Source organism: Danio rerio, chromosome 10, assembly GCF_049306965.1.
Source record: "Danio rerio strain Tuebingen ecotype United States chromosome 10, GRCz12tu, whole genome shotgun sequence".
In the NCBI taxonomy this organism is placed as follows: Eukaryota; Metazoa; Chordata; class Actinopteri; order Cypriniformes; family Danionidae; genus Danio; species Danio rerio.
Window position 1 is genome coordinate 45,301,215 of NC_133185.1, and position 22,245 is coordinate 45,323,459.

The 22,245-nt window shown below is 37.7% G+C and overlaps 1 protein-coding gene across 1 annotated transcript in view; it reads left to right on the forward strand.

The window, feature by feature from the left end:
- clmpa (CXADR like membrane protein a) overlaps positions 1–21,948 on the forward strand; it is a 158,058-nt gene extending 136,110 nt beyond the window's left edge. The window contains exons 4-7 of the mRNA XM_690472.8: positions 777–944; positions 8,233–8,355; positions 16,820–16,961; positions 20,136–21,948. Of these exons, the coding sequence (XP_695564.4) occupies positions 777–944; positions 8,233–8,355; positions 16,820–16,961; positions 20,136–20,484 (782 nt within the window). The 3' untranslated portion in view covers positions 20,485–21,948. The remainder of the gene's footprint in view (positions 1–776; positions 945–8,232; positions 8,356–16,819; positions 16,962–20,135) is intronic.
- Positions 21,949–22,245: the final 297 nt, after the last annotated feature.

Here is a 22,245-nt window from a genome sequence, read left to right on the forward strand (position 1 = left end):
CACCAACAAAGAGGCTTTCTTTTAAAAGAAAATAGAACCCCAGAACAAGTGAAGAGTGAGTAAACGATGATAGAATTTTCAGGTTTGGGTGAACTATCTCTTTATGAAGTAAAAGAACGTTGATTTGTCACAAAATTTAAATAAAAATTTAAAGCGAATTATTCAATGCTCATTAATCTGTAAAGCATTTAATACTTTGGATTATTCAAAATATGGATTGCTTTCTGATTATTATGGAGCCATAATGTGACAAAACTATTCAAATTTGAATTATGGACTGGCACCAGTGGGGGGTCAAGGACCAAATGGTGAATGGGTTGTTGTACAGATTCAAGTTGCCGAACTCGCTGGAGTTACACTGAGTTTTAAGAGCTTCATGATGAGCCAATTTATCCAGCAAGTTTTTACGCAGCGGATGCCCTTCCAGCTGCAACCCATCTCACATCCACACACAGTCACACACACTACGGACAATTTAACCTACCCAATTCACCAGTACTGCATGTCTTTGGACTGTGTGGGAAACCGGAGGACCCCTACGCGAACGCAGGGAGAACATGCAAACTCCACACAGAAACGCCAGCTGACCCAGTCAAGGCTCGAACCAATGACCTTCTTGCTGTGAGGCGACAGCACTACCTACTGCGCCACTGCGTCTCCTGTTATGCTATTATTTAATTCATAAATGGACTCTTCTCTAAGATATTGTGCTATAATATACCTCATATGATTATTGACCTCACCGTGTGTGTTTTGTGTGACTTCTTTACACACAGTGAAGCCATCAAAACCCCGCTGTTGGATGGAGGGTCGACTCCTCGAAGGCAGTGATGTCAGATTGAGCTGCAAATCCACAGATGGTTCAGACCCCATCAGCTACAAGTGGGAGAGAGTCCTGGACAAGGGAAAAAACGCCGGGAAACTTCCACCTCTAGCTTTGATCGGTAAGCCCATAGAAAGCTTATCATTTAATTTTGCCCTTTTTACTAGATGTAAAATAAGTCTTTTGTGGCTCCAGAATGGGTCTGTGAAGTTTCAGGTCAGAATACCCATCAGAACATTGATTATGCCCTGTTGAAAATGTACATGTTTGTGTCGGAGGGAATTGTAGCTGTTTTTGGGGCCTGTGCCTTTAAATGTAAATGAGTTGGTTCTCCCCGCCCACTCTTGGTAAATTTTGCTTCATTTCTGCAAACTATAATAGGCTGTAATTTCGCTACAGTTCTCAAATTTTTGCATACCTAACCCCGCCGGTCCTATGCCAACCAACCCACTCCGAGTTGGTATCGTACCCGCGACCTTCCACTTGGGAGTAAGTTACTTTACCAAGGAGGCTAAAGACCATTACCTCTAGCTAGAGTATCTTTAGAGGAGTGAGGTTTACCTCCACAGCTCTTCACTAGCTGGCCTTCGCTACACTCGCCCCTCTAAACCTCACTCCCATCTGGGTCACGGCACCAATGGAACCCCAATTGGTCCTACGCCACCCAACCTGCACCGAGCTTGTATCGAACCGGTGACCTTCCGCATGGGAGTCGGTTGCTCTACCAAGGAGGCTAAAGACCATGGCCTCTAGCTAGAGTACCTTTAGAGGAGTGAGGTTTACCTGCACAGCTCTTCACTAGCTGGCCTCCGCTACACTCGCCCCCATAAACCTCACTCCCTTCTGGGTCACGGCACCAATGTAACCCTGCCAGTCCTACGCCACCCAACCCGCTCCGAGCTGGGATGAAACCGGCGACCTTCCGCATGGGAGTCGGTTGCTCTAAAGGCTGATTTATACTTCTGCGTCAAGCGCAAGCGTATGCTACGGTGCAGCCTACGGGTTGATGCTTGGCCTCTCGACGCACACCTCTCAAAAATTTTAACTTCACATTGCAATGACGCGTAGCGCAAGCTCTGTGATTGGTCGGCTTGGTAGCACTGACGAGTCTGGGCAGGACCGAGAGCCGCGCGAGCCCGATGGAGTGATTGTTTACAAGTGTGGAGTCACGTGAAGGAGCTCCGGATGGAAAGTTTTGTTTTGTGTTTTGTGGTTAAAGTTGATGAAGCCACTTGAGCCAAATGAGCCACTTGTACATTAAAGAAGTTTTCAGAAAAAACAAAACATCTTTAGAGGTCAGAGGAGTGAGGCTGGCCTCCGCTACACATATAAAAAGGATTATCACTAAACATTTAAAAAGGAGCATGTACACACAACAAACAAATGCATTTAATAGGTCTTCGTGCGCAGGTGCAGAATGTGGTCTTTTCACTCAGCTTTTGTCCGTTTGGTGTGTTCACAGGCAGCTTTTTGGTCCAGATGGAACCAGATGTGAGCTAACGGGAGGCAACAACTCAGTTGAATTTTGTTAGTGCTAGTTTTTTAACATCAGCTTGGTGTGTCCCGGCCTTTAATTACTGTACAAAATAAACCAGATTTAACATCTACAAACCATGGCACTTGTGTGATTGAAGCATCCTCATTTGTAGTTATTTACACTGTGCTGCTGTGCTGATTCCAGTGGTCATCTATTACATAGCTCTAAAAGTAAAGTTCAAAATGCTATAAAAACTACAAAAGTGCAGCACTTACTGCTTATTGAAGAGTTGGACCACTGTGTTGAGTGCCGATGTCCTCCTCCAAATGCTTGAACAAGTTGCTGGTCGAGTTAAAAGCAGTCGAAATTTCTTTTGAGACTGAACATGGACTGCAGACTTGTTTTTACGCTCCATGAAATCAAAGTAACGTCTTTATTTCTACTTGAAGAAGCAAGCACTCTCATCAACAGCTGTTTCACAGCAATTTCCAGCTATTTAAAAGCAAAATCGAATTTAAAAGCGCATGCTTATTAACTGATGTTGCTGCTGAAAATGTCATTTTAAAAAATGCAAATATTGTTCTCTAAAATGCAAGTAATGCAATTACATTGACTTTAGTAACTAATCAAATTACACACATATTAAAGACGCATTTATTTTCTAGGTCTTTTTGAAGCATAAATCCTTCCCTTTCAGAAGGGGGGGGGGGGTGTTGGGAGTGGGGAGGGGGATCAAAATGGTCATGTTCTCTATCGTGTTTAGTGTTGGTCAACTGTGGTAGCATCTTTTAATTAGGAAAAAATATTTTATTATTATTATTACTATTTTTTATTTTTGCTTTTTTATTGATAATCTTTCTTTCCTATTATATTGCTGTTTTTACTGTTTTATGCTCATATCATATGTTTATTTTCTGTTTTTACTGTTTTATGCTCATATCATATGTTTATTTTCTCTCTGTAAAGCATTTTGTGCAGCCTTGTGGCAGTTGGAAACGTGCTATATAAATAAATAGAATTTGAACTTGAACATTTAAAATATAATTCGTTACATTACTGCGTTCGCCAAAAATGTAATTAGAATGCAGTAACAAATTACTGTGGAACGCCTTACGCCTGTTTCACATCGCAAGCGTCAGCAGCGCGTGAGCAGAGTGTGAGCAGCGCTTATGTCGAGCAGTAGCAGCACGCAGGCGTTTGCCTTTCACACCAGCTGCGTCTGCAGCGCGCAGCTCTTCGGCAGCTGCTGCAGAGATCAACCTATCTCTGTCTATTCTATCTAGTTATCCATGTCTCTCTATATACAAATACACTTTTTAAACTTTTCATCTGTACCAAGACCCCTCCTATGCTGTTTCTTTACCTGCAAATGTTTATTTTACAAATTTTATAGATCAAATAGTGCTGTATGCTTCTCAAGCTAACTTATATGAGAAGCGTCTACAGTCAGAAGACAATCGCCTGTGATATCATGTCATTTGTTTTTTGATTATCAGGTTGCTGTAGACCTAGTTATAATCATATTTATACAATATAGTTATAATGATATTTATACATGATCAAACTAGTGTTACTTTCTCCGCTTCAGTGATGTCCAGCGGCAGAATAACAGCTCCTTAATTCATGCTCGTGCAGAGGATGAGACGGACAAAAGTAACCAATGCATGCCATTCTTTTACTTATTTTCGTGTTGTCAGATTCACAGTGCAAACAGCTTCTGGTAGGAATAACTCGAGTGAATATAAAACAAAGCCGATTAAAACTTTATTCCTCTGCTCAGCTGCACAGAACACAGCGAGCTCACATAATCCAGCATGCGTGTCGAACTACACTACCCATAATGCACTTCGCTATGGACTACAAATCCCGTAAATATTCCATTTCCCCTCTCCTACAACACTAGTGTGCAAAACTGATACTAAAATTGTTTAACATTGGGTTTTGTAGTTCGGGCCTAAATAAATGTTTGTTGCCGTTTTTAATCATTTTAAGTTCATTTGAATGACTATATATAAACCATTTGACATTATTAACGCATTTATTGGGTAAAATTGCTAGTTTTTACTGTCATTCAATGTGTTTTGGTCATTATCAATGCAATGTCACTTTAATTGAGCGTGAGCAGCGCGTCAAAAATAGACCCAGCGCCGAAACTATTGCTGTATTGCTGCTTCGGCGACGCTCACGCCTCGCTCTGATGCGCTGCTGCTGCGTGCGGTATGAAAGCTCTAATCTGTTAACATGGACGCCGAAAACACACGCGCTGCTCACGCTCTGCTCACGCGCCGCTGACGCTTGCGGTGTGAAACAGGCGTTACACCCAGCTCTACACACAATTCTGTCCAAACAGCTCCTAAAAGTTGATTTTGCATGATAGGTGCCCTTTAATGCTGATTATCACTTACAATAATGGGAGAGTGTCTGCGGCACATTAAGATAATGTGATGTACTGTTGGCCATCTTTTGTCTCCAACCTGTTGCCAAACTGATTCTCACTACGCTGATTTTTTTAATACCGCTTTCCTGTGAGGCAAAAAAAGCGCAGCGTTAAGTTTATCTTCCAAGCGCGGGGAGTAAATCATGTGGACGTCTCCTCTCTGGAGGAGCAGAAAATAGATGAAGACACTACAGGGCCAATTTAACACCGCAAGCATTCTCAAATTAAATTTACATCAATTCCATCAGCACTTTTTACCCCACATGCTTCACTAGCTCCTCAATTAGCCTTTCTTATGAGATGGGATTGGAGATGTGACGTATGTGTAATGTAATGCGCTTTTAACCTTCATGGAGAATTTTTGCACAACACGCTCTGTTCATTCAGCTGGACAATTTTAGCAGTTGTTTCACGTCACAAATGAGGTTTCGATGAAATCAACACTAACCAGAGGGTTGTGGGTTCAATAGCGGAAGTCTGAAGCATGAAGGCTTGTCTAATTCTGGAAGATATTGTGGTAAAGTGACAAATAAACGTGTTCATGTTGTAATCAGATGTAAAAAAATGCATTTCGTTTAGTCAAAAGATTTTTGTTTGGTCACTCAGAGTGATAATTGGATCCTTTAGTTTTTAATATACAGCTTTACTGGAGTTCAATAGTTTGAAGTGAAGTATGTGATTAAATAAATAAATAAAAATAAATAATAAAAACAAATAGTTAAATCAACAAAATACTAATAAATAATGAATAAATAAAATATAATTAATTAAATACAAATAAATTAATAATTTTAAAAATACAGTTAAATAAAATACAACTAAATAAATAAACTAATAAATAAATACAAATAAATTAATTAATTATTAAATAAAATACAAAAAAAATTAATAGAATACAAAAAATTTATTATGAATTAAATACAATTAAATAAAATACAAATGAATACAAATAAAAAAACAAATAAATACTATACAAATAAATAAATAATAAATTAAGTACAAATAAATAAAATACAAATAAATTAATAAAATACAAATAAGTAAAATAGAATTAAATAAATAACATACAAATAAATAAATAAGTACACAACAAATAAATAAATAAATAAATAATAAACAAAATGCAAATAAATAAAATATGAATAAGTAAAATACAAATAAAACAATAATAAAATACAAAAAAATAAAATACAAATAAATAAATAAATAATAAATAATATACAAAAAATAAATAATAAATAAAATACAAATAAACAAAAAAATAATAATAAATAAAATGCAAATGAGTAAAATACAATTAAATAAATAAATAAATAAATAAATATTACATAAAATATAAATAAGTAAAATACAAATAAATAAATAAAATATAAATAAATAAATAATAAATAAAATACAAACAAATAAAATATAAATAAGTAAAATACAAACAAATAAATAAACAAATAAAATACAAATAAATAAAATATAAATAAATAAATAAATAAAATTACAAAAAATTAATTATGAATAAAATACAATTAAATAAAACACAAATGAATACAAATAAATGAACAAATAAATACTATACAAATAAATAAATAATAAATTAAATACAAATAAATAAATAATAAATAAAATACAAATAAATAAACAAATAATACATAAAATACAACCAAATAAAGTACAAATAAGTAAAATACAAACAAATAAATAAACAAATAAAATACAATTATATGAAATACAAATAAATAAAATATAAATAAATAAATAAATAAATAAATAAATAAATAAATAAATAAATAAATAAATAAATAAATAAATAAATAAATAAATTTAGCAAGGATCCATTACATTGACCAAAGTGACAGTAAAGATATTTATTTTACAAAATAATTTGAAAATATAAATTCCTATAATTAAATTATTTAATTAGAAGTCAACAATACTGTTTAAAGAGTTAGGGACAGTCAGTGATGTTTAGTGTGATGTTAAAAAAGGATACTTTTAGTAAACAGGAAGAAATTTAATTATTCAAAAGTGACAGTAAAGACATTTGTAATGCAATAAAAGAGGACAACTTTAAACACATATTGTTGAAATTTATATTCATCAAATTGTATTTTACTACTACTATGGCTACTACAACTGTAAAAAATAAATAAATAAATAAATAAATAAATAAATAAATAAATAAATAAATAAATAAATAAATAAATAAATAAATTATTGCTCCTTATTTGTTTTTTGTTTGTTAAATCAAATGAACTTGTTCAGCCATCTCAACTTACATCAGTCAACTGACAAAATTATTAAGTTAAACCTAACTCTAGCTTGTTTCAGTTATTAGTTTTTGTTAAAGTAACAATAACATTTGTTGTCATAATATTTTAAATATAATTTTTACAGTGTAGTATTTTTCAAAGCAAACAGCATTTATGTTCAATTCCAAAGGAGTGTGTAAAACACTAAAGACTGGCGAAATATTGCCGCAAATTAATTTTTTAATTGCTGGAATAACTGACAGATTAAATTAAATCAGAGTACACTGAAAAAAATTATTCAAAGATGATTCCTTGGATTTACTCAATTTTTTTACGTTAGGTAGTTGTAAACAATTTATTTGGGTAGAATTTAAACAAACAAATTAAGTTGAACATTATTAAACTTAATTTGTTTGTTTAAATTCAACACAAATAAATGTATTGCAACAGTTCTGCATGCAACGCTTTTTTCAGTGTAGAAAAGTTCATTTTAAACTGTACTAATATTTTACAATATTTCAGTATTATTGTATTCTACTGTACCAAGTAAATGTGGCCTTTAGACACTTCTTTAAATAATTGAATGAATGAAGAAATAAATGAATGTTAATCATATCGACCCCAGCCTTTTAAGGCAACAGTGGTGTAAGAAGAACTTTTTTTTTTGCACATGATGATTGCTGTGCAGGATCATTAAAGGGGTCCTATTAAGCCCTTTTTTACAAGATGTAAAATAAGTCTCTGATGTCCCTAGAGTTTGTATGTGAAGTTTCTGCTCAAAATACCCTACAAATAATGTTTTATGACTCTCTGAAACTGACGCTTTTAGGCGTTGATGCTAATTGTGGCATTTTGGTGACTGTTGCTTTAAATTAAAATGAGATTGTGCTCAAGAGGGCGAAAGAGAGTTTTGAAAGAGGGCGGAGCTACAAATGCCTGTGTGTCAGCATAGTGGCAGATTCCAAAACAAGACTAACGTCTTATGCTAATGAGGGAGAGATTGTCACTAGTGGGTGGGGCTTTCCCCCTCTGATGACACGCACAAAGGGACAACTTCAATCAAAGTGTTTCTGCAGACTGTTTTTAACAAGTGTGATCATAAACAATAGAAAGAATAAGTTGTTCTCATTAGAGACTGGTTATGTTCACAGACTGTTGCCTTACAACTGTGTTTAAACCCCTTATAAAATGAGTTTTGCATAATACGTCCTCTTTAACATATCAAAGTAACTGTGTGTGCTTTTGTCTGAAGATCTGAAGAACCCCGAGATCGTGACATTGAAGAATCTGACGAGGGAAAGCGCTGGTGTCTATAAATGCACCGCCAGCAATGATGTCGGAGAGGAAAACTGCACTTTAGAGGTCAAAGTTCACTGTAAGTATTTGTGCATGGATGCATGCAGAGTGTGCCAATACCCCTGTTTTCTAAAAATAGTGCACAGTGTGCAGTGATAAATGCTTTAAGCAGTAGTAAGCTACACCGCTGACACATCACCTCATTGGGCTGTGTGTTTAATTTAGCGAGTGCCAGTCAGTTTTTCATTACCTCAGGAACAATATGCAAATTTTTTGGGCTAATTTGTCAGAAATTGTGCAGTCTGATCTGGAATGAGTCAAAACGGAGATGCTTTATCCAACTGCATTATTTCTCAAACTAAATGAAAAGTCAAATAGAGTGCATTGCATTGTGGGATACTGTAGGCAGTCTGAGTACAGTGGTCTCTCGTTAATCACGGGAGTTACTTTCTATAAATAACCCGCAATAGGCCAGATCCTCGAAGTAGACAGCTTTATTTTTTACAATTATTATAGATGTTTCAAGGCTGTAAAGCCCCTTACTACACACTTTATACATTATTTAGGCCTATTTTCATTATTCGTTTATCATTATGTACAATAATTGAGACATAAAATGAGATGGTAAAATATAATCAACAACGAAAATGTAAATAAAAATGTAAATGAAAACATAAATGAAAATTTCTTAGTCCTATCAAAATAGCAAACACTGAACATCACTCTATATTTAGGCTAAAAGACTGCTTTATTTATTTATTTATTTATTCATTATTTACTTATTTTACTTTATTTGTTTACTTATTACACTTATTTGTACTGAATGTTTGTGCTTTCATTTTATTTGTCTTTTATTTCTTCAATTCTATTTTTCAAAGCCAATCTTTGCACTTAACAAGTTTACGATTAAGTGTGTTAACAAATTTTAAATGATTAATGAAGGAATAAAAATGCTTTGACTTATTGTTTAATCTCATTTACAAGCACAGTAGCATATTTAAAGCTGCTGTATAGGCTATTTCTGTCCGTTCGCATCCCGTCCCTTTGTGCCCCCTGGCGGCTTATTCACAAACTGCGGTCATACAATTAAAACAGAGCGGCTGCAATTTCAAACGGCGGCGGTATAAGCTCCGGCGGTAATGGCCACTTTGAACTCTCACCTACTGTACACTTTTCTCACACAGGTATTAATGTTTTCACACTTTTCTCTTGTTTAAACACTCTCAAAGTTCAAACCTTCATAGTAAAATAAGTCCAGTATTATAAAATGAAACCAAAGACCAACACCTGTTGTCAGGCGCAAACATTCACCGCTGTCAGCAACAGGTTCATAAAGCTTTTTAGCTTTTGTGCCAGTAATGTTGGCATCCAGCGTCATGTTCTTTTTCCTGCAGTCACCTTCCCCTTCCCATTGGCCCTTACAACCGAGGGTTAAGGGGAAGGGCTTCAAAATTTACCCCTAAGAATTGGGACAGCACTACACCACCTGCACACGTCATCATATGTCCTCGCGATCTGATGCTTCATGTGAGATCAGACGATCGCGACTGCAGTAGTTATTCCAGTTGTGTTTTTTATTGGTATTTATCTTCAGGAGATCGCTGAAGGCATATAGTATGTTATCATAATGATCTAATGTGGCAATAAGATCGTAACTGTACTGTGTATTTACAAAGTGGCCATATTCATCAATGTAAACACACCAAAAACAACATTAACATTATAGCAGACACTGTAAAATGCCAATTGACAGCCACTAGACATTACTGAGAGGGTATTCGACTGTCAGAATGCTGTGGGACTGCTGTACAGAAGGTATTAATAGGGATTATAGATCGCGAAATTTAGCTTTTTTTTTTTTTTTTTTGTTAAGCATGACGGTAAAACACGCGGTTGTGAATATGTTAAAACGTGTTTGTCGTAAAAATTCGTAATAATAACAAAAAATACTAATTTGTGGATCTCATTACTTCTGGGTTCAGCAATACTGAAAATTTTCTTTCTCTCTGGTTTCAAGTGTGGTCCTGAAAAATCTTTGTTCGTAGGGCTATTCACCCCTTCCCCTTAGCCCTACACCTACAAACTAAAGAGAATTGGGACACCCCTACTCCTTGGCATGCACGCACAAAACAAGAGGTAGTGGGAAGGGAAAGGGTTAAGGGGTAAAATTGTGATTGGGCCTAAAAGACCACCCGAGTCACGAAATGCGAAGGTTTTTCTTTCCATTCGCCATACAGTATCAAATTCCATTAAAACAGCACTCTTCCAGCAGTCTTTGCTTCATATTTTCATTCAATATTTGTGACGGGGCATGAACAATATGTTGCTAAACAAAAGTGAACTGCAGTTAAAGTCTAAAGATTGAAAATGAAACAGCCGAAAATGCATGAAACTCTGGAGGACAGGCTGGATAGCCAGGTAATGCAACATTAATTGTTTTTATACTGAAACTTTCCTTATAAATGCACTTCCTTGGTCTTATCCATATTTCTTTGCACGCTATACACACAACGGCCACAACAGGAAATGAAAGAACTGCAATCTTTTTTCTTTTAATTGCCTTAATTTTTTTAACGCGTTAAATATTTAAAACTAATCGCATGCGTTAACACTAGGGGTGTCAAAATGAATTGTTTCTGACGATTCGGTATCGATTCAGTAATAATCATTACCGGGTATTATGTACTGACATCATTTATCTCCTATGCGCTCTGTCGCAAGGGAGGTGAGCGTGAGTATTTACAACACTCAAGAGCCAACTCAGGGCCGGCGCGTGGCATACAGTAGGCAAATGCTAAGGGCGCTGTATATTCAGGGAGACGCCAGAAATGAGCGCGGGTCAGTTGGTTTTGTTTTCGATATTCCTGACACACATTCAGTTAACATTATAGACGGCAATAACTCAAAAACCTCTTACCCTAAAAAGATCTAAAGTGTGTTTCCTACAAAAAAGACAAAGCTGGTTATGTTTCACAGCTGTCTTTCTTTTTTTTCACTCGACATTATGAGCACTGTTCCGTTTAAGCCCTCGCAATATATATTATAATATATAATATGTGTTTAGCCGGGAGAGGTCGCGCTGAGAGGAGCTCTCAGTAAGGAACCGTCGGAAAAGTGCTTCTTTCCGCTCAGCTTGAGCCCTGTTGCGAGGGCTTAAGTGTGTGTGTGTGTGTGTGTGTGTGTGTGTGTGTGTGTGTGTGTGTGTGTGTGTGTGTGTGTGTTAGGTGCTAGGTGCTGTCTATGGCCCCGTTTACACTAATGCGTTTTAGTTTGAAAACGCATAAGTTTTGCTACGGTTACGCCAACCGTCCACACTACGCCGGAGTTCTCGAGCGCCGAAAACGGAGCGTTTCGAAAAAGCTGGAGAGGCCGTTTTCATTCTGAAACGCTGCTGCTCCGTCTCAGTGTGGATGATGGAAAACGAAGACATCTGAAAACGGAGGCGGGGCTGCTGACATTCGCCTCTCTGATTGGGGCTTTTCCTGAATATTAAGTAGCCTAACACACACAGTTCAGTCCTGCATTTTCTCCGTGTAAGTTCAGACTTCGCATGTTTGATCAAGGCTGCAGTCTCTTCTTCTCAGTTTGATATGGACAACAGACCTATACCGAGGACACGCGTCAATCTTCAAAGGGAACAGTGTACTTTATAACTTCATTCACATCACCCTGGCTACGTTGTTTCACTTTCTCAACAATAAATTGTATACATGATTTAAGGAACTGCCTATTTTTATTTTAATATTAACAACTTAACAGACAGCAGAAATGTTGAGGCACCGTGCTGCATGAGCGTCATCTTCACTGTGTGGATATTTATAACAAAACGGAGCCGATAACAACTGCCTCCTTTCAATTTCAGTGAAAATACGAAACACAGCCTCTCTTTTGCTGAATATCAGTTTTAATAATCGATAATGGCCATTATAAAAGTATAACATACAATAAGTTTTTACATTATAGGAAATAAAGGCAAGCGATCAGTCAATATACAGAATAGGCTACGTGGTTTCATCAATCATTATCTTATCTTTGCGCTCAGCCAAAACACGTTACCTGAGAAAAAGTAAGATTCTAATGACCAAAGTCAGGGAATATGTCGTTAGATAAAGACAACAAGATGAATGAAATATCCCGTTTAATAAATATAGTGAGATTAGATCCAGCGGTAGATGCTTGATGAGAAGTCCGACTAGCAGAGCTCTCATCTGGGTAGATGAGCTGCAGCGCTTGCCCGAGAGCGTCTGTGTGGTCACGTGATGTGCGTTTTCAGCGTTTTGGTGTGGACGGAGAGCAGTTCAGAAACGCTGGGTAAAACGCGAGTGTGGACGCGGATCGTTTTCATTCTAAAACGCCGTTTTAAAACTAAAACGCACTAGTGTAAACGGGGCCTATGTTTGTGTATGTGTTTGAATAAGAGACAGTGTGGTGCTGTGTGTCTGTGTGTTTAATTGAACCGAATCGAAGGTATGATAATCGTAACCGAACCGTGAGACCAGTATAGGTTCACACCTCTACCCTAGTAGCAAAGAATTCTGGCCCAGATTTGGCAAAAGGCTGGCACAGCAGGCATTTATCCGGCACTGGCATACAGCATGTGGGCCAAACATGGCCCGGGTTTGGCAGAGGTGGCACCGTTTTTAAGGCGGCGCACAAGATTTGGGCCAGATGTAAAAATTTGATTAGTGGGCCATGTGAGTTTGGCCAGTCTTGACCCACATTTAAAATACACTAAAATCATTTTTGAGTTAAGAACAAATATTCTACCAATCAGATCACTTTGAGAAAAAGCGTGCCCATAGTGTGCCTAAAGCGCATCAATCCATGGGTTTATCAATTTCATTGCAATCGTGACACACCAACCTATCTGGCCCAGTTCAGACCCAGTTATGAGTTATTAACTTGGCTGAGACTTGGCTGAGACTTGGCCCAGATATGGTCTGTGTTGGCCCTTGTCTGGAAGCCAGATTTGGTCCAGTCATGTACCGTAATTCACTGCGGCATGTGGGCCAAGCAAAACCTGAGTGTGTTTGCCAGAGCTGGGCCAGAGAAATTTTGCTGTGTGGGTAGTTAACACGCTAATTTTGACAGCACTAAAAAATACATATAAAAACATTTAGATCATTTACTTTAATCATGACTATTGGACAATCGCCTACTGCACCTTTAAAAATGAGCAATAACACAGACTAACGGAAACCCAGCTTGTAAGACACAATGCAGTATAAGTATTTTGTAGATCTTCAGAACTTTTCCACAGTTTTTTTTGTCCATTTGTCAGACACTGTGATACAGATGAAAAGCTTTATGCAAATCACAATGCTCATTTTTTGTTTTGTTTGCTTGCTTTGTTGTTTTCCTCTCTCTTCCGACACTTAATTGAATTACTGTCAACACGAGTCATCGCAGTATCGCCAGCCCACAGTGTTCCTGCGAACTTTCAGCCCCATTTAACATCCAAATAAAGAATTCATCCTTATCTTTATCACAGTGTTCATTGATTTAATTCCTCCCTCCAAACCTTTCTCAAACAAGCTCTGCTGCATAATTAAATATCAGATGATGGAATTAGAAGAAATAATTAATTACGTGGCGGAAAGAGAAATTTATTCATGCAAAAAATGGCATATTATTAAAGGAAGGAGCTCAGCGAGTGCGGCGGGTTGATTAATGCTGTGCTGTTTTCACTCCTTCAGGTACAGTATCTGCAATGCAGAGGGGCTGCTGCTCACCGGCTGCTTTTGATTATGCTACTATTTTCTGTCTTTCAAAACAACGTGGAGTGTTTTTTTTTCACATTACAGTAGTCTGTAGCGAGTGTTTGAGTGTATTTTCAGCTCTGTAAAAATAGATTCAAATAAAACAAATCTACGAGAAATGTGCAAACAATGTTAATGTGTGGTGGGTGGTTACTAAGGTCTTGCTATGTAGTTTCTAAATTGTATGTTGTGTAGTCAAAGACCAAAAAGGGCTTCAGGTAGGGCTGCACAATACATCACAAAAGTATAGTAATTGTTATAATGGAATATGCAATATATGTTATGCACTCACCGGCCACTTTATTAGGTACACCTTACTAGTACCGGTTTGGACCTTCAGTTCAACTGAGTTGCCTTCAGAACTGCCTTAATCCTTTATGGCACAGATTCAACAAGGTACTGGAAATATTCCTCAGAGATTTTGCTTCATATTGACATGGTAGCATCACAGTTGCAGATTTGTTTCTTTTGTTTCACCACATCCCAAATGAGTTTATATATGATTTTTTTAATGCGAGATTGTTTTTTTTTTTTTTTTTTTTKGGGGGGGGGGGGGGGGGGGTATTATTATTTTTTAGGGTTTTTCACCTTTATTGACAGGACAGTAGAGATTTACAGACAGGAAAGTATGGGGAGCAGAGAGAGGGGAAGGATCAGCAAAGGACCTCGTGCCGGGAATCGAACTCGGGTCTCCTGGGTGCTATATGTCAACGCACTAACCACTAGGCTATTGGCGCCGACATGCGACCTCGTTTTTGACTTTGTTTTAGTAATTTGGGATCAAGTTATTCTTTTTGTAATAGTTTTTTCTCCTGTTTGAAAAGTTCACATTTAGCTGATTATTGATTATAAAGCGTATTTGGCATGCTGTCCCGGGAGAGAGCCCTGAGCTCAGAAGATCCTTGAGCCCGATCTCGAGATCTCCCCTGCTGTTTGAAGCTAGTGAGCAATTAGGGGTTATTATGAAGATATAACTACTTAATAGGTGCATGTCTATAGTGCTGATTTGGATTAGTCAATTAACATAAGTTGCATGTTTTTGGATGGTGGGAGGAAACCGGGGGACCCAGGGGAAACCCATTTGAGCACAGGGAGAACATGTGAACTCCGCACAGAAACGTCGACTTGCTTAGTAAGGACTAGAACCAGTGACGTTCTTGTTGTGAGGCAACACTGCTAACTACTGGGATGCCATGCAGCTCATTAAGAAAAGGAGGAGGAGTAGGATGGAGACTTAGGAATTGTCTGATTGGTGAATCTTAAGTTTGCTAATGCAGAACCAGCCATGATCAATCATAAGCACGTGATTCTCTTGATATTATTTTATAAGTAAACTTCACTAATGTTAGTAAGGGAGTGAGGGTAATTTTATGTATTTTTCTTTTCTTTGATGGGTTTTTTAGTTCTTTCCTTTCTATTAGTTATATACATTTTTTGTAAGTAGTTTTGGCTAAATCTTGAAGCTGTCTTGAAACCCCCACTTAATCATTGAATGCATTTTTTGTTATCCTTTATTCAGGTCGCATTGTGAGTTTTCCTCTTTGGTAAATTTCTTTTGTTTAGTCTTTTGAGAGGATGCTCATGGGACCTCATTACTGACACACAAACACAAACTCCACTAATATTCTGTTGCGTACATGTGTTCCCTTAGACAGAATTAAGGGAATGTGACATGCTTTATTGGATTGAGTTCTGGGGACTGTGGAGGCCATTTGAGTACATTGAACTCATTGTCATGTTCAAGAAACCAGTCTGAGATGATTCACGCTTTATGACATGGTGCATTATCCTGCTGGAAGTAGCCATCAGAAGATGGAGACACTGTGGTCATAAAGGGATGGACATGGTCTGCAACAATACTCGGGTATAATACAATGTTCAATTGGTACTAATGAGAACATAGTGTGCCTAGAAAATCTCCCCCACACCATTACACCACCACCACCAGCCTGAACTCTTGATACGAGGCAGGATGTATCCATGTTTTCATGTTGTTGACGCCAAATTCTAATATCTGAATGTCGCAGCAGAAATTGAGACTCACCAGATCAGGCAACATTTCTCCAATCTTCTACTGTCCAGTTTTGGTGAGTCTTTGTGAATTGTAGCCTCAGTTTCCTGTTCTTAGATGACAGGAGTGGCAACTGGTGTGGTCTTCTGTTGCTGTAGCCCATCCACCTCAAAGTTGAACCTGTTGTGTGTTCAAAGATGCTTTTCTGCTTACCTCGGTTGTAACGAGTGCTTATTTGACTTACTGTTGCCTTTCTATTAGCTGGAACCAGTCTGGCCATTCTCCTCTGACCTCTGGCATCAACAAAGCATTTGCGCCCACAGAACTGCCGCTCACTGGATATTTTCACTTTTTCAGACCATTCTCTGTAAACCCTAGAGATGGTTGTGCGTGAAAATAACAGTAGATCAGCAGTTTCTGAAATACTCACACCATGCCAAATTTAAAGTTACTTAAATCACCTTGCTTCCCCATTCTGGAACTCGGTTTAAACTGCAGCAGATCGTCTTGACCATGTCTACATGCCTAAATGCATTTAGTTGCTGCTGCCATGTGATTGGCTGATTAGAAATTAGTTTTAACTAGCAGTTGCACAGGTGTACCTAATAAAGTGGCCGTTGAGTGTATATTTCCTCATTGGTTTTAGTCTTAGAGGGTGCTTTATTCATATATAGATCTTAATCCAAAAGTCAACAAATATAAAATAACAACGGAGGAATTTGTCTTAGAAAAGCTCATAATTCATTTTAAACGATGTGTTTGTTGTTCTGCAGATGTACGAGGGATGGGCGTGGTCGCCGGTGCAGTGGTGGGCGTATCCTTCGGCGTTCTCCTCATTATCCTTATCGTCTGGCTTGTTTTCCGCAAGAAAGAGAAGAAGAAATATGAGGAAGAGGAAGCACCCAATGAAATAAGGTAAACAAATGTGTGTGTGTGTGTTTGTGTGTGTGTGTGTGTGTGTGTGTGTGTGTGTGTGTGTGTGTGTGTGTGTGTGTGTGTGTGTGTGTGTGTGTGTGTGTGTGTGTGTGTGTATGTGTGTGTGTGTGTGTGTGTGTGTGTTTGTGTTTGTGTGTATGTATATATATATATATATATATATGTGTGTGTGTTATATACAGTTAAAGTCTACGATTCATTCTGCCATGGCGACCTCAGATTAATAAAGGGACTAAGCCGAAAAGAAAATAAATGAAGGAATGAATGAACAGTTAAAGTCAGAATTATTAGCCCCCCTGTTTATTTTTTTCCCAATTTCTGTTTAATGGAGAGAAGATTTTTTTTCAACACATTTCTAATTGATAATAGTTTTAATAACTCATTTCTAATAACTGATTTTTTTTATCTTTGTCATGATGACAGTAAATAATATTTGACTAGACATTTTTCAAGACACTTCTATACAGCTTTAAGTGACATTTAAAGGCTTAACTAGGTTAATTAGGTTAACTAGGTAGGTTAGAGTAATCAGGTAGTTATTGTATAATGATGGTTTGTTCTGGAGACTATCAGAAAAATATATAGCTTAAAGGGGCTAATAATTTTGACCTTAAAATGTTTTTTTTAGTTAAAAACTGCTTTTATTCTAGCTGAAATAAAACAAATTAGACTTTCTCCAGAAGAAAAAATATTATCACATACTATGAAACCTTCCTTGCTCTGTTAAACATCGTTTGGGAAATAATTAAAATAAAATAAAAATTTAAATGGGGGGGGCTAATAATTCTGACTATATATTATAGCTATCGAAAATAGAACATGATTGCACATTACAGCTTGACACCATTTATAATGCCTGTTAAAGTGGCGACTCTGTTACTCATTGTTGACTTGCATTCATGTCTAGGCTAATTTGCGGGTGTCAGGATGAATTATGCAGGTTTGGAGGATGAGTGAGCATTAACAATGCAAACGACAGCGAGATACAAACATTCACACTGAGGTTAAAGAGATACACAAGTCACTTTCCCTCCCCTTGTTAGTCTGTAGCCTGAGGGTTTGAGTGTTTGAGTGGATTCATCACAACATTTTACATTATGCAAAGTGCATGTAGGCCAAAAATAGACTCTCTTTTTCTTTAGGGAGTGACATGTTGCTATTTTAGAAAGTGCATTTTAGAAAGACTTCTGAAATGTTATCCATTCATTCTGTTGAGAAGAGACAGTTACAGCTAGTGAATTTACATTTCAATTTTAGATTTTTAATATAAAGTTGAAATCTGAATTATTAGCCCTCCTAAATTATTCTCCCAATTTCTGTTTAACAGAAAGATTTTTTCAACACATTTCTAAACATAATAGTTTTAATTACTCATTTCTAATAACTGATTTGTTTTATCTTTGTCATGACGACAGCACATAATATTTTACAAGATATTTTTCAAGACACTTCTATACAGCTTAAGGTGACATTTAAAGGCCTTACGGAGTTAATTAGGCAAGTTAGGGTAATTAGGCAAGTCATTGGGCCCTATCATACACCCGGCAACATGTTTGGCGTGATTTGTTGCTATTTTCAGACAAGTGCAACTGTAATTTTCACATTTTACACCACATTGTTTAAATAGAAAATCCATTAGCACTACTTTGTGGACTCATGGGTGTGCTGGTCTGTAAAGGTGGTGTGTTAAGTGCATTGTTGTCGTGTTGCTATTTTGAGAAACTGAAATAGACTGCACCATCGACCAACTAAAAGCTGATCTAAAGTCCAACGCAGAGCGCATTAGTTATGCACCTATGCAGATTCAAAGGATTACACATAGCTTAATACACACAGGATGTGCTGCAATACACACATATCTTTACATATGAAAACAATTAAAGGATGAATACAAAAATTATTACTTTCCACATAAATATAAAAGCGACTGCCTCCATGTCTCATCTGGAGGGCTTATATTAGTTTATGATCATTTGCATTTGTAGAATGTTGTCATTATTATTAGCAGTATTATTTTTTTAGATGCATATTTACATTTGTTTAAAAAAAAAAAAAAACAAGTTTTCATTTGTCCACCTGTTGGGTTTTGGAGACGTCTGCATCACCATATTGCGAACAAGAATAGGACATGTGTTTGGATATAACTCTGGAATGCTGAACTTTAAAACTGAATTTAGAAATAATTTTTAAACAAAACTTAGCGTTTAACAAACTAAATTAAATATGTGGGCAAATGGATGTCTTCAGTGAAGTGAGTTTCCACCATTTCCTTACTCAAAAAAGTAAAGGAGTAAAGAGTAAAAGTAAAGTAAAGAGAAAGCAAAGAGGCCAAATGGAGGAGGCTTGTTCTTTATCCTCACGCTGCAGATGGTCTTTAACTGTTTTTTCGCTAGTAAAGTGTTTCCACCAATAAAGTCCGCCATGTAAATAACACATGCGCCATGGCACGATGCAACTGACTCTTAAAGGGAATGGGGGATGAACCTCTGATTGGTTTAATGAAGGTTATGCTCAAAACACACCCATACCTCATTAAGAGAATGAGCACAACCCTGTTAGACCATGCACCGGGGCACTGAGCGTATTTTTCCATCTTTCAAATAGCAAAAGTGGATTAAGAATTGCCCTTAATGCTTTTCCACCATGCGCTTTAGACTTTGTGCTTAGATCATTAAAATAGAGCCGATTGTCATCAACGATGGTTTGTTCTGTAGTCAATTGGGAAAAAAATATTGCTTAAGGGGGCTTATAATATTGACCTTAAAATGCTTTTTTAAAAAATAAAAGCTACTTCTATTATAGCTGAAATAAAATAAATAAGACTTTCTCTAGAAGAAAAAATATTATAGAAAATGCTGTTTACATTTTTTTGCTGTTAAACATAATTTGGGAAATTTTTTAAAAAGAACTAAAATTTCACAGGCGGGCAAATAATTTTGATTTTAACTGTACATATAATTAAGTTAAATGTTTATATTATATTATTAATATATCTATGGTCAAACTGCACTTTTAGCCCCATTGACTTCCATTCATACACATGTGAACGCAGCAGACTGGAAACACAAGCTGTATGCAACAAGACTGCATGTGTGTAATGCACTGGCCAAACTGGATGAAGAATGTCACATTCTCTCTCTATGTATGCTTTAGGGAAGATGCAGAGGCTCCCAAAGCCAAACTGGTGAAGCCGAACTCTCTGTCGTCGTCCCGCTCTGGCAGCTCTCGCTCCGGGGCATCCTCCACTCAATCAATGGTGCACAACAGCGCCACCCGTGGGCCCAGGCCTCGACTGCCCGTGGTGGCTGCGCTTAAAGAAAGCGGACAGCCTGAAAAGTTCCCTCCGGTGCCACCGCCGTACAACCACGTGGTGCCCAAACCCCCCGAGCCCAGCAGTAGCCCCAAATCCAGCCCGGCCAAACTCAGCCCAGGGAACCTGGCGAGGATGGGAGCCACACCGGTGATGATTCCTGCCCAAACCAAGGCTTTCCAGACTGTTTAGGCATACACAAACAGATAAAACACACACACACACACACACATCAACTCCCGCATCTGCTATCAGGAACATTCCCAAAGGATTTCCCATTCCCTGAGGAAAATCCAGACGGTCAGGTCTTTGATTCAACATTCACATCAGAAAAATATGCTTTTGTTGATTTTACGCACGCACTGAAGTGGAAAGAGACCCCTTGTGGAGTGTATTCATTCTTAAAGGGTAAGGACAGGAGAAAAAAGGAGATTTTGATGTGGAGGGCTGTGCCTTGTGTTGTTATGATGGTTTGAGCGAACAAAAGAGGCAGATCTGAACAGAGACAAAGCTCTGGCTTTACCCAGACAGACAGGCTGTCTACCTGACCACACACTTCCCGCTCTCGCCGGCTTTGAGCTGACAGCTACAGAACTGCAGGAGAAACTCACATAAGCGGACTCTTTCTGCCACCTGCTACGAGGAGTCACATCTGCCACTCATTTTCTCAGCCAATCAGCATTCGCCAGGCGGCCCAGCACGCATCACACCCCAACAGCCAATGGCAGGGCACCTGCTGGGTGCTGACACGCTGCGATTGGCTCAGAATGAGGAGAAATCAACACACAGCCGCATAAACAATGACACAACAACAGTACATTAGTTTGTTCCTCATTCCAGCTATAAATATGCCATAAGATACTCCATATTTAATAGGTATTTATAGGATTATATTTGAGTTGAAGTATCTAACAGCATTGGTAACGTGTGCACACACCCTTTAAATCATTCATTGGCATTCTTGAGGATAATGCACACGGTGTCTTCAGTAACGAGGTTGATGCTCTCTGTGGGGAAATGGTTTGGCTCCGCTTTTGGTTTCTGGTATTTTGCAATTGAAATCAGATGTCTGCTTGGCGCATCCCATTGAATGCAAGTATGATGAGGTTGGGTTCTGTGCTGGTTTCTTTCAATATGCAGTGTCGAAGTGATTACAGAGCAGGCCCACACACAGTCGGCATTCATGAAATGCTCTGAATGGTTGTTGTTTTTGCTAAGCTTTGCATTATTGGTTCTCATTTTGACTGAGCTGTTAGCCCCTTTCACATATACAGACCGACAGAAAATTACCGGTAATTTTCCAGAAAGGGATCATGTGTGAACAGACCCTTTTTAAAAAATACCAGTAAATTATTTCCTGGATTTCTCCAGAAAGAGAAATTTGCCGGAATGCAGCTCTGTGTTAACGCAGAAGGAAACTTGCTGGAAAGAGTGCGTTCACATTTTGAGCACTCTGACATAAGACGTCTACTCCAGCCAATCAGAACACCCAAACGCATTCGCATCCGCGCTGTTTATGTATGATTTTTGGACTTTCGAATTTGGAATTGTTGGAATATCAAGCCAATTCCATGCGTGTTCAATGAGAAAAGGTCTGGAAAGTGTTTTCTTTAATGCCAAAAATATTAGTAATTTATTAGATACAAATGAATAATTCGATGACAGAGCTCTGGGTTACATTACCCCAATGCAATACAAGAATTACATTCAGAAGGTTCGCAACTAACATACATTTCCTGACTCCAGCAGATATACACAACTGATATTAACAGGTGGAGTTTTGGTTTAACGTCACTTATCAGTCATTCTGCAGTCACTTGGCTCTTTATAACCCCTAGACATACTTCCTCTTTCTGCAACCCTTCTCTGCATACCCGAACTGAACAATTACGTGCATCTTTAATATGTTTCACAACTTCAACAAAGATCATGACAACTTGTGACATGTCTAGA